At 40.2% G+C, this 12,696-nt stretch overlaps 1 protein-coding gene across 1 annotated transcript; it reads right to left on the bottom strand.

The window, feature by feature from the left end:
• Positions 1-1,273: 1,273 nt before the first annotated feature.
• On the bottom strand, positions 1,274-11,632 carry tgm2b (transglutaminase 2b). Its single transcript, XM_004545159.4, has 13 exons — positions 11,493-11,632; positions 8,447-8,626; positions 7,317-7,535; positions 6,712-6,830; positions 4,859-4,987; positions 4,588-4,765; positions 4,291-4,423; positions 3,889-3,992; positions 3,570-3,809; positions 2,839-3,114; positions 2,591-2,751; positions 2,292-2,428; positions 1,274-1,715 (listed from the first exon to the last, which is right to left on the bottom strand). The coding sequence occupies exons 1-13, from the start codon at positions 11,500-11,502 to the stop codon at positions 1,568-1,570; spliced, it is 2,034 nt and encodes a 677-aa protein (XP_004545216.2). The 5' UTR covers positions 11,503-11,632; the 3' UTR covers positions 1,274-1,567.
• Positions 11,633-12,696: the final 1,064 nt, after the last annotated feature.

Below are 12,696 nucleotides of genomic sequence, written 5' to 3'. Positions count from 1 at the left end.
AATTGTGTTATGTGCTTTTGGAGCATACAGTCACGTTTTACGGTGTGTAAGCTGACACATTTGTAGACGGGATAAACAAAGGATTTTCCCCGTGCATTGTATTATATTCCGAGCTGCCACAAACGGCTGACAGATTGTGTTGTGCTGCCAGCTACTGTGCAACACAAACAGTGCATTCTTCAAAAGCTTTGCAGGCTTTCTTTTTCTTAACAGTTTATCTCCCTGACCAGCAGAGAGCACTGCTTCCTCCAAGCTTTGAAATGCAGTAAGTCACAAACATGCAGAGACACTTCCATGCACTCGTGCCTTTAGAGGGAAGAAAAAAACAGGAATACTGATGCTTTCTTTAAATGCACGGCACAAATTAAAGAGTTCAGCCTGCTCGTGATATGAGCTTGTAGCATATTTGAGATATATCTGTGGTATCTTGCACTGTTAAATGGTGAATAAGCTTTACAGGTCTGTGGCTGTGTTCCAGTTCAGCACTGTGATCTGCAGCTGTCTAATACAATGATAATTGATAATTGTGTCATAAAGCTAGAGCCCTCTCTGCTCATTTAGAAGTATTTGGAGGACAAACACTGGAGCCGTGAGAGGCAGATGAAAGGGAACAGGTGCCAGAGAGCTCAGCTACAGGAGCCTAAGTAGACATGGAAAAAGAGGTGCATGAGAAATGGGGCTGAAAAAGCAGATATGCATTTTTTTTTAAGTTAATCAACTGTCTTTTTTTGTCTCTCTGACTACAGAGGAATTGAGAAAAGAATATAAAGGAAACTGGCATGTAGTAACTTGCAGAATATTCCACAGCTCAGTCTGAGTATAATCAGTGATGAAGGATTTATAAGTGAGAGGAGATTATGATGATCCTTGTTTTAAGTAAAGCTTTCATTGCAGTAATAACAGAGGGTCATTAAATGATGTAATGTGTTAGGAGACAAAAGTGTGTTTGAAGTATTCATTTGTAATCTCAGTACATACGGGGAACTAATGCCAGCATGTTTACTAGGGACAGAGATGCTACCATAAAAGGAATATTTGCAGAGTCACAGTGTGCATGTGGAAATGGATCCCATGAGTAAAATAAAATATTCAGGATTGGCTGTGATTAGCCAGGGAAATATTTACTGTATATAAACAAGAGAAAAAGCATCATAAACACAGCTCCTCCATATTGCCTTTGCTGTAGTTAGTCCAAATGTGTTGACTGTCATACAATACGCAAACAAAAACCTACACATTGCATTCTCAGTCACGTGGAAACAAAGGCTGTTACTGACTGGCAAACAAGATTTTTAATTTTGTCAAATAACACATAATACCTAAAATCATCAGACTGTGGCTGGCATCGGTGAGTACAAAGCATTCATAAATCACAGTAAAAAAAAAATTGGGCTCAGACTAAAGTATATATCCACATAGTAATCCCTAATAAACAAGAGAGGAGACAGTAAGAAAGCACTGGAGCAGAAAGGCACTAAACTCGATTCATTGTCTAATCTTTAAATGCCTGGTCTGAAAAAAAGAGTAAGAATAATTCCATTTAATGGATTACGGACATTGAAAGGCTTTATTTTCCAATAATCACGTTTCTGTAGCCCTTGACATGACACAGCTTGTTACTGTCGAAGTCAACCACCAGCTTTCTCAGTCCAGAATGGGTGGGTGTGAAGTAGATTTTCACCTTGGCATCTTCACCAGGTCCCACTGGTCCCAGCCTGCAGGAAAAAAGTTTAAATATTACTTTTGAGGCAACACCAGAAGGTTTATATCACAGTCCTGTGATTGCATAGACATTTCAATAATTCCTGCTGTCAAACAAACCATGATACTTGTGACTATTTATGGCAATGGTGCAGTTGGAGTTGAAGTGTTTGAATTGCTCTGAAGAGTTTGGCTAAACATAGTCGTGGTAAAAAAAAATAGCAGGCACATTGCTCATCAGTCATGGAGTCAGAAACACAAAGCTGGATTTATGTAAAGTAAATTATTGGACACTGTTCAAACACTCAATGAGGAGATACTCCTCCTATCTTCTTCTGTTGAGCAATCATAAGGAATCCATTTGGTAATTTATTTTCTCTCCTGCCTGCTCCAGTGACCTCCTGTCCTGACTAAACAGCAGCACATTCAGCCAGACATTCGGGTGCTGAACGGAGACTTGGCAGCAAAACGTGAAACAATATGACACAAATCTCATAATTCAAATTGGGAAGTAACATTTCCATTACAGACAGTAATAATTTTTAAAAGGTTGTCTTGAAAAAAGACAAATATCTTAATGGCTTAATGACCTCTCAGTAATGATTCCTCCCCCTGTCAGGTTGGCCCCTTCGATGCTGAAGCAGCAGTTCTCCAGTCTCTCTGGCAGAGGGTTTTGAAGGGTGATCTCTGCAGCCAGCTTCCGATTCTCCTTTGGTTCTCCCAGGATCTGTTCAGAAACAGGCCAAAAATTATGATCACTCTCAGATGAAGCTCATAATGCTGCTTATCTCATAACAATCATGCATGACATTGGTTATATTTGTTCAGGTCACTTCTGGGTTTTAAAGACCCCAAAAGTTTGTATTTTGTCACATATCTTGCTACTCACCCTGACTTTGATTTCAGGGTTGTCCAGTACAACATTTCTCACTGCCAGTGTTGTATCTCCAGTGGTATAGTCCAGCAGCAGAGCTGCCAGACGGATTAGGTTGTCCTCAGTGATCTGACCACCGTATTTGGAGTAGTTCAGCCTTAGTGGAACTTTCCTCTCTGGAAGGACGTAGACATTATATTTTAAACTTACAGTGAAAAGAAAAGTCTGTACTAACGTTCTCTATCAGCGGTGAGCTTACTTACCTCCTCCAGGGGAAAGCTCAACATTGAGTAGATCTTTGAAGCCGCAGTTCCCTCCCATAAACCCATTATAGGACAGCGCGCAGGATCCAAACAACAGGCGGCACTTCTTCTCACTTTGTGTGTTGTTAGTAACCACAGCAAACACATCAAAGTCACAGCCCTTCCTCATATCTGATGTCACCTTGATATTGAGGTGCAGGCCTTGATTCTGTTGCTGCTGGAGCAGCTTGTTTTGATGGTCAGCTTTCTTAAAAGCCTCCCGCTCTTCAGCAGATCCTGTGAGTATTGAAGCGACATCATGGCTTAAATAACAGAAGCCTCGGCCCATATGCCTTGCCATGCTGTATAATCAATTTCTACAGTATATTTGAACCAAAGTGATAAAGTGTGTGTAGGAGTAAATGAGCCTAAGGGTGTTCTGAGTTGACTTTATGTACAATAGGGGGAATGCAAACACTGATAAGCAATTCAGGAATGTAGCTAGAAAGTGACCCTGGTTTTACCTACAGGTATGAGGGAATGATTTCCACGCACACTTACGGTGTGTGAAAAACTGGGCAAAAGTGCAATGAATGCAAACATGTGAGACCATGTTGGATGAGGCGTGCATGGTAAATCCCTCTTTGCATTGCAAACAAGTGTTTAAATAGTACATCTTGGGTAAATATCTATTTTTTTCAAAAGAGAAAGAACTTATTTGATTCAGCTGGAGTGCTAAAAGTTTGATCTACCTTCAGGGTATTTGTAGAGATGAGTGATGTCCTCTCTGGCATCACTGCCCACACTCTTGGTGCTGATCTTTTGGCCAACGAGTGCATTGGAAGAAACTTTCGATGTGCTGCCATCCTTCTTCTTCATGAATGTGATCACATCAGCATTGACCTCAGCAAAGACAAAGGGGGCATCGTACTTGAACGTGAGCTCACCTTCCTTAATGGCTCTGACAGGGGTGGGGCCACAGCAGTACACCCCTGAGGGAAACGGGGGGAAAGACACAGTGAGCACGTTACTTGATAAAACAACATGCTTTAGATGGACAGTCTTTCTTACCTTCACTCTTCTCCTGAGGCGTGGGGTCATAGGCCTGCCAACCATTAAAGTCAGGTTTAAGGTCAGGTCTAGTCATCCAGTTCTCTACCCAGCAGTGATAGTTCCTGTAGATACAATGCATACCATAAAATGGATAGCATAATAGAAACATACTGCATGGTCATATGTATTACAACCATGCATCACATGCAAAAACATTATGGCCACCCTTGCCACACCTCTTCATTACTCCAGACCCAGCTGCCCTAACCAAAGTAACTCAGGTCTTCACACTTGCCCCATGACACAACAGATTCACGCTGAGTATAGCCTGTGGATTCTCTCATTTCAAGATAGTCAGTGATTTAAATTGAATCTGTGAGCTGTCCCACCATTTGTGAGTCAACTTAAAAGAGTTCTCACCAGATCATTTCTTTGGATTGAATGAGTTCTCCATTTTCATTGACATAGCGTTCAATCACCAGGTTGCTGTTGGTGTCATGTGCAGACAGATAGTTGGTTACAAGTCGGCAGGGGATGCCCAGGGCCCTGGAAACTGACAAGGTTTAACAATAACTTAAGTATTATCATATTTAAAAGATGAACAAAATGCATATCATAAATATGTGCTTATATGTAGGATATAATGTTTTGTCTGCTTGAGTCTAAGCAAGCGGTTTTTAGAGATAGGCTACCAAGCCTGGCTCTGTGCTATCTTACCTGAGCAGGCCACTGCAGCAAACACCCAGCACTGTCCATAGCGAACAGGCTGACAGGCTTGTGTGTCCCAGTTGCGCAGGATTTCCACACTTCCCCTCCATAACATGGGGCTGACGCCTCCTTCATAGTCACCTGTCCATTTTCCCAGCAACACCCCTTTGTCATCATTGCAATTCACCTGCCAGGCAAAAGAAACGTGTCTATGAAAATTAACAAAGAGAAACAATACTCTCTCAAAATGAAAGAATATCGAGAAGTCAAAAGGACAAACCATAGCACTCAGCACTCTGGACACGTAAATGGGATTTCTTCTCCCTGAGCAGTCCTTGCCAGGATTTTTCAGATATTTAGGATTCATATCGAGAATCCTCAGACAGACATCCAGGATTCCACTTTCAAACTGTACCGCAACATAAGACACATAACTGCAGATTAAGTGTGAGCGGAAAAATAACAAAACTAGGCATGTCATGGCAGGCACATGCTTTATAAAAATAAATAAATACAACAAATCTGAAATACAATGCAAGTCAAAACTTTGAGCATACCCAATCATTCATATACAATACTGTTTTCATTCAGAATGACGGGCATTAAGGCTTCCACATTTTATAACAAGGGAGGTTATCCTTTATTTTTGCAGATATTGTGCTTCTGCTGCTAAAAATCACATTTACAGTGATTTAAAGTATACTTTGTAGTGGACAGCAGGGCTTACTGCCTTCAAATTCAACCTATGTCCATACTTCAGGAAGCAGAGGACTAAAGGGACTTCACTCAGAATTTTAAAGGGGAAACAGACTGATTTCTGGCAGGGCATGATGTGGAGGATATTCAGGCATTAAAGCAGGAAGGTAAAAATTCAGAGGAAGCGATACCAGCTTTTGAAGAGTCACGTCATGGAAAAACTGATGGAACGCACCATCCATTAACCTCCTAACACTCAACAATTCATTCTTGCCCTATGTGAGGGATGCAAGTTTGAGACCTATACATCAACCAAAGTATATGTGTTGTATCTCAGGCCTACTGCAGTGTAAATAGGACATCCTGGGCTTTCTATTGATGCTGCATTTTATTGCCACAAGGGAGGTTAAGTGATCTGATATTATTATTCTTTTGTTAAAAATTGGTTCTTCATTATTACATTCTTGTCTTTATTTTACCAAGAGCTCAGAAATTTACAGTAATTTTAGCACTTTCAAAACAAAACTTTTATTCAGTGTCTTTGTAGTGCACAGCAGGACTTCCAGCTCTCATTTGTAGAAGGGGAGTCAGACGTATAGCTGTCTGGGGATGAGTTGCCAGGTGAAAGAGGCTGATATTATAACAGTAAAGTGAAAGCTCAAAGGAGTTGGCCGAGCAAGTACAAACTCATTACCAGGTAGCAAGAGTTGAGGCTTGGGTGTGAAATTCATGATTTTCAGGGTTTTTATTGGGTTTTTTTTTATTTTTTTTATCAGTTTTATTGTTAACTCAGTTTCCCTGGGTCTTTTCCCCTGTGTTATGAATAAATCTTCTTCTTTTTGGTACCTCCACTGGTTTTATTTTGTTGTAACACAACAATATATATTGTCGGACACAAACCGGTCCGAGGCGCAAAAAAGCTTGTTAGGGCTCTGAAGTTTTTCATTACAATATCTAGTCGGGGAAATAGGAGTATTTTCACTAGAAATCAACTCTATTGAAACTGGGCTGAAATATCTGTGTTCATGGCATGATCCGAATACCCTAGCATCTGAATGTACCAGGTCCCAGTTACAGCCAGTTCAATAGGTTAGGAGAGACTCTTTAAGATTAGACAGTCCATCAAAGTAACAAATGATCCTAATTTCTCTAATAAGGGAAGAAGGGAAACTGTCCTCTGGAAACTGAATTGTAGAAAGGGAGTGCTTAAAAAATCAGAATAGGAAAACATTATCTTCTGGCTCTCAGGATCCTACTAAAGAAAATACTACTTTATCATGCTGTCCACCCTCTTTATGTATCCAGATCTAGATGTATTTTTCTGTTATCAGAATGAGTGCGGTTCACTCCTTCACCGCTCTGGCACTGTGTGAACTTATATAACTGATTATGTGGATAATGTAGGCAGGCTGATTGTGTCAGTGTTGTTGCTGGCACCTGTCCAAAATTCCAGGGAGTAGGTATGGGATGTTTGTAGGCTCCTCGAAAGATGATCCCATCCTGAGCTAAGACATACTCTGCCAAATTCTCCTTGTTGTCCATGTATACTGCATCACCTGTTGCCAAGAGACATTACAAACATTAATACATGCCTTAATACATGTCCTAACTAGGGTGTAAATGATGTACTGCTGGTCTTTAACTATTGGAAACTGCCTATTGAAAACACAAGAGTGTAAAATACTATTATGTACCAAAGGAAAGACTACAGGCTGCTGCTGGAAAGGTTAGTGCTAGCTCAGCTCAAAAGTAAACACAAGTGAAGTAGCTGACATGTTACAGCTGTCTTCTGTCTATAATCCTCTTTTTCAATCTTTCTCTTTCATTCACTTTCAATCCAGTGCTTCAAAACTATTCCAACAAAGGAATATTCAGCTCAAGGCTGAACTATTGCTTAAAAATCACAACATAGTTGTTTGACTATGCAACCGTTCCCTTAAATGGTCTCTTCACTCGTGCAACTGAAAAGTTCCTGCAATAAACAGGATCATCAAAGTGAGTCTTAACAAGAGCCCCTTGTGCGACAGCTTCTGTTTACCCACCTGGACACCAGGGATTAAAGAGCAGGATGAACTCGATCCTCGCAGAGTGCCCCAGGGTCAGGGTGTAGCGGCCTATAGGCGCATCTGGTGCAGAGCAGATTGACAGGGCCACCGTGTCTCCGGGTGGACTGGTGACAGCAGCACTCCAGCAGGAAGTGTCAATGCTGGCAGACAGACCAAAAGAGGCCCTGGTGCCATACTGTTCAGAGGGTTGAGGACCTGCATGAAACCCCAAATATAGTTAGAAGTCTGAGTCTGAAAGAAGAGGCAGAGATCCTAGTGAAACAGTCGTAGCTAGGGAATGTAAACTTACAGTATGTCTTCTGATTTGTGGATATCATAATAGATTAGTAATTCATTCCTAAATTCTGCTGTGTTAAACGAATTTAAAATCATTTGTGTTCACTTTAATCCACAGAGCCAACTCTTTGACATCTCCCACTCAGCCAGCTAAAGCAAGGGCAAGCTTTGGGCTCACACACTGGGGGGGTGAACGGTGCCGCTCTTATCCATTAAAGCACATTCGACTTTCAAAGGCTGATATCATTATCTGTGATTATACACACGCTTTCCTCTTGGCGAGCAACATTTCCTGTTTAAAGAGTTTCATTCGATGGTCTGCAACAAGTTGACTTATCGTGCTCTTCATAAGAGACTTATCCAAATATTAGAAGAGGACAAGAGACAGAGAGCTTTCACTGTTTGTACTGCAAAAAATTTAAGATATAGTTTCTAGGGCTGCAAAGAATAACAACTAAGGTCATAGAGGATAGAAATGGAAACATCTTTCAGCTACTGTAACTGAGCCCAGTGTGAAAAGGGTGTTGCACTATTGCTGATCACTGAAGACGGGAACATGACTTCCCTTTCCATAAACTTTGTTTCTTTCCCTTCTCATTCTTGAATAGGCAAAAATGAAAATAGTGACAGCATAAACACATGGTAATAAATGGTTTCAAGTTGCTGCTAACTTCCTGAATGAGAGGACACAATGCTTTTCCTATTCCTATTGTGTAGGGAAAGTTTTATTCATTCAATTTTCCAATTGTTTTGATACAGACCATATAAACTTCATAAAAGAACACATGTATATGATATAAATATTATAATACAAGAATCAGGAGCAGTACCTGTTTCTGCAACAAAATCAAGTGAGCTGACTCCTGGCTGGTAGCTTCCAGAGCGAAGGTACAGGCTGATTGAGAAAGGCTGGCCTCTCCTCACAATGAGACGATCAATGCCATTGAGATCGGTGCGATGGTCAGTGTTGTTGAACTCGCACTCCAAGTTCCAGCGATCGATGTCCAGAGCTAAAATGGAGAGAGGGAGGGAAAAAAACGTGAATAAAAAAAGAAAGTATTTAAGTAGTATTTAAAATATGCAGTATAGTCTATAAAGAACCATTTGGTAATGAGAGTTTCTATTATTCTTTATAAAAATGCAGATCAAGAAAAAAAACACAAAGAGTAAAAGAGTATCTGCATATAATATATTTACAATAATCAAACACTGTCTGCAGCACATTTAGCTGAGTACACACACAGCTACTACACAACTACTGACAGAAATTATACAGTGTAAATGCTATTTATATTAAACAATACTGACATATCCATACTTACAATTTTTACTTCTAAAAACATCTCTTACCTAGTAATTTCTCTCAATGCTGACCTAAAAAGTTGGATTTTTAGTCCAGAATAATCATTTAGATTTGTGAAGTTCATTAGTCATGGCCTTGTTTCTTATAATGATAGGAAAAAATATACCTCTATGCATATGGAGCACATGATGCAATGTCGCAAAAAAGTGGAAGCTTTATGAAACCTATTTGCTGTGTAGGACATCGGGAACTCTAATAAAATCAAAAGTGTCCAACAAATACTTTTTAAAAAATGATCAGTTAACTGAAAAAGTGCAGTTAACAAGGTCTGGATTTCCTGTGTCGCAGCTGTGGATGTGGCACATAATCTAAAAAACATAAAACAACTGCTTTGTTTGTTCCTTCTGCTTGTGATGACTTCACTTTGAAATTAAACTGCAGACTGTAGGATGCTCTGTCTTTTCCAACATTCAAGGATGATATTATCTGACAGATCTTCCTGTATTAATTTACCAGAAGCTAAACCCAGACAGTCACTCCCTTCACGCTCCAGTGTCCTTTGTAACTTAAAGAATCCCACCCTTTGATTAAAGGCCCACCTATATGATGACTCAGAGATTCTCTTGCTGCTGTGTAACCACTGGTCATCTGCACTGTGACATGTCATGTTAGCCTCTCCCTATGTATTATTCCTTGCAAACTTAATGCTTGAAACAGACATGAGGTGGTAGTCACAAGGCTAGGAGAGACTTAAGTAAACAAAGGCTCGACTAGAAAAAGTTCCTGCGGTTTTACATGAAATCCATAGGGGCTCATTCCTCAGTATTTGGCATGGCTCTGATGTTTTACTGATCTTGAACTTAGTCCGGTCTTAACTGAAGACACGTTAGTGCAGTGTATTCTGACACAGCTGGAGAGTGTAGTCAGAGCATAATGAGGGCTTTTCTGTTTAGTCTGTTCATGATCCCAAACCAATCAACACATATTTGAAAAAAAAAATGTAAGCATTGCACTGAAGCACAATTATTATGTCAAGTTATATAGGAGCCATCTGGAGACAAGGAAGTCCAATAAAACATGCCCTCAGCTTACACAATGTGAAAACAATTACTTAGATTAATAACACATGGATGTCTGTCACCTTAAACCTTTAGAGACAACAGGCTAATGGTGCAGTGGGGAACTGACATCATCCTCTCTGCAGGGCTCTGGAGGCTTGTTGCGGCTACATTGATAGTACAAAAGGCAAGTATTTTGATTTGCTCCCGTAATTGAACATAATGTTTCATTTAAAGCGGAGCAGCTTTGGTATGTCATATGGTATGCATGTGTGGTGTGAAGACAAACTGAATGCATATCACTGGGTTGCAGTTTATCCTGCAGGGTTGCGTAAATTATAAGGACAGCACTCCATTTTAAACTGAACGGGCCAAAATTCCTAAGCTTCGACCCTCCCTCTTTTTCTAACGTTTACATACTGAACACACCCACTCTCCACTTCCAGTCTACCAACCATGAGCCACACGCCACAGTCCCCCCCCCCCCCCGTGATGTGTGGATCATGGTTAGCATCACTGAGGCCACTATGAGCCTCATAAGGAAAATTACACAAAGTCTAGCTGGGGACAAGTGTGCATGAGCTGGTACAGTCGACACTGTTTAAAATCCTGGAGAAATAAACAGGGAAAAACACTCTGAACTTTTCAGTCTTCAAGGAGACACCCATGTTGACTGAGGTTCTCCTTCAAAAGTTCATTCAGATTTAAATAAATGCTCTGTGCACATTCAGCATATGGAAAACAAATGTTGCTTATTTATAAGAAGTTAGTGTAAGCATGACCAACTACAATTTGTTCGGAGGTGCGCTGGCAGACGGTTAGGCTGCTATTAAAGTGTCCAGCTGCCCTCCACAGATATTTTTGGTATGTTGCGGTGTTTGACTTCACACACAGGTGGGCAACTTTTTATGTTTTTGAATTATTGGGGATTCCTATTAAACAGAAATGACGTGCTGTTTGTGGAGTTATGAATTTCTTAGCAGCACCATCCGAATTCTTTCTTGGTCCTCTGTGAGCCTATAAAGATAGCACTGGTTAAGTAATGGAAGCACCAGCTGCTATTATTAAGTGTTAGGGACCTTAGAAGGCAATCATCTTCTCAAATATAAAGGTGAAACATTTTTTTAGATCTTCAGATCCTTGATGAAAATGTGACATCGCTATATACAGCAGTACGGTGCTGAAGTGAATAGTGATGACTTCAGACAGCAGTGGAAATCTTTGGCACCGTGCCTTCAGGTTAAGAGTGAAAGTTTCACCTCCTAAACATGCACTTCTCTACAAAACTCTGTAACTAAACATCACAGTCACATTAACATAGACATAGTGGGATAATAATGAACACCCATGCTGACCCGAATGAATGACTCAAAACAACACATGTAACAATATTGATTTTTTTTTTTATACTGAGTAAGGTCTTAACTATTTCTATCAAATTCTACGTATTAAAGACCTCTTCGTGCAAAAGATAACATCACCATAAAATTAGTAAGGAGGCACCATACAACTTACCTTGAGCCATGACTATTTCTGTGCTTGTTTCTGTGTATTCAGGCAGTCTTCAGCTGAGAGAGGAATTTTATGTGTGTCTCTGTTGCTCTCTGCCCTATTTGTAGTCCTCGTTGTGTTTGACAGTCTGGTAGTGGGTGTGACGTGACCCTCCCCTGGAGAGGGAGAGAGAGAGAGGGAGAGAGGGAGAGAGAGAGAGAGCTTAGCTAAGACCAATAGTGAGCGCCTGCTACAAAAACACACACGCGCACGCACACACATACACACAAACAGAGGAACTACTATACTTCTTCAGTGATTCATTACACACCCTATGTCAAGTAGGCTGAACGAATAGTAAAGTGCTGTAGTGATTTTGCAATGATCAGCATAGTTTACTGGAAAACAACAGCAGGTTACCGAGTGCACTACGAGCTATCGTATTTAAAAAGTTTCAAAAACATTTAAAAAAGAGAGAAAAATTAATACAGCTTCAGGCAGCATATATATAACAAAGAAGTTGAGCAGGTAACAGAGACCATGGCAGCTTCATCTAATCATCTTTTAAACAGGGTTGTAAGCCAATTGGCTGAGAAAAACATGTTCCAGCAGATAAAACGTTTGGGGAAATATGTTGTCATCATCTGATAATGTTTGTGAGATTTCCTCAGAAGATAACCTTTGCCAATCTAAACAAAGATTGTAGGTTGAAAAAAATACATAACAGCAGGTCAGTCAGCACGGTGAGACAAATTTTCATTTTTTCCCCTTCAAGTCTTCTCAGAATTCTCTGGAATTTCCACAGAGAAGAGTTATTAAGTCATGGCAATGTATCATTTATTTTCTCCAGAATGCATTTTAGCACAATACACACTCTGGGGTTGTTTTTTTTGTTTTGTTTTGTTTTTCAAAATTGCCAGCTTTTGTCCAGCTTTTGTTTTTATACATCAAAACCGAATCAGTGCCTATAGACTCCTATGTTAAAATGTCTACATTTATAGCTTTAAAAGGCATATTTTACACACTTCTATGAAAACAGTTTAAGTCTAATTTCTCCCATCATAGGCTGGCTGGCTTTTCTAACCCTCCACATGGATGATATTGTTAGGGACATGGCTGTTTTGATTGGCAGGTGTCTAGACACAGCAGTAAGTGTCACAGCTACAATTTGGGGTGACAGATTTAGACTTTTCTGCCATGTTTGTAGTTTTCATGTCCTCTGGAGCAT

This window comes from Maylandia zebra, linkage group LG5, assembly GCF_041146795.1.
Source record: "Maylandia zebra isolate NMK-2024a linkage group LG5, Mzebra_GT3a, whole genome shotgun sequence".
In the NCBI taxonomy this organism is placed as follows: domain Eukaryota; kingdom Metazoa; phylum Chordata; class Actinopteri; order Cichliformes; family Cichlidae; genus Maylandia; species Maylandia zebra.
Note: the sequence above shows the minus strand (reverse complement) of the source record. Positions and strands in the feature narration are given on the sequence as shown.

Bases quoted from the DNA above. Each gene is read 5' to 3' on its own strand.
- tgm2b (XM_004545159.4), bottom strand. The intron at 4,766-4,858 runs GTTTGTCCTTTT...TTTGCCTGGCAG, and splicing joins CCAGAGTGCTGAGTGCTATG to GTGAATTGCAATGATGACAA. The intron at 2,429-2,590 runs GTGAGTAGCAAG...GTTTCTGAACAG, and splicing joins ACCCTGAAATCAAAGTCAGG to ATCCTGGGAGAACCAAAGGA.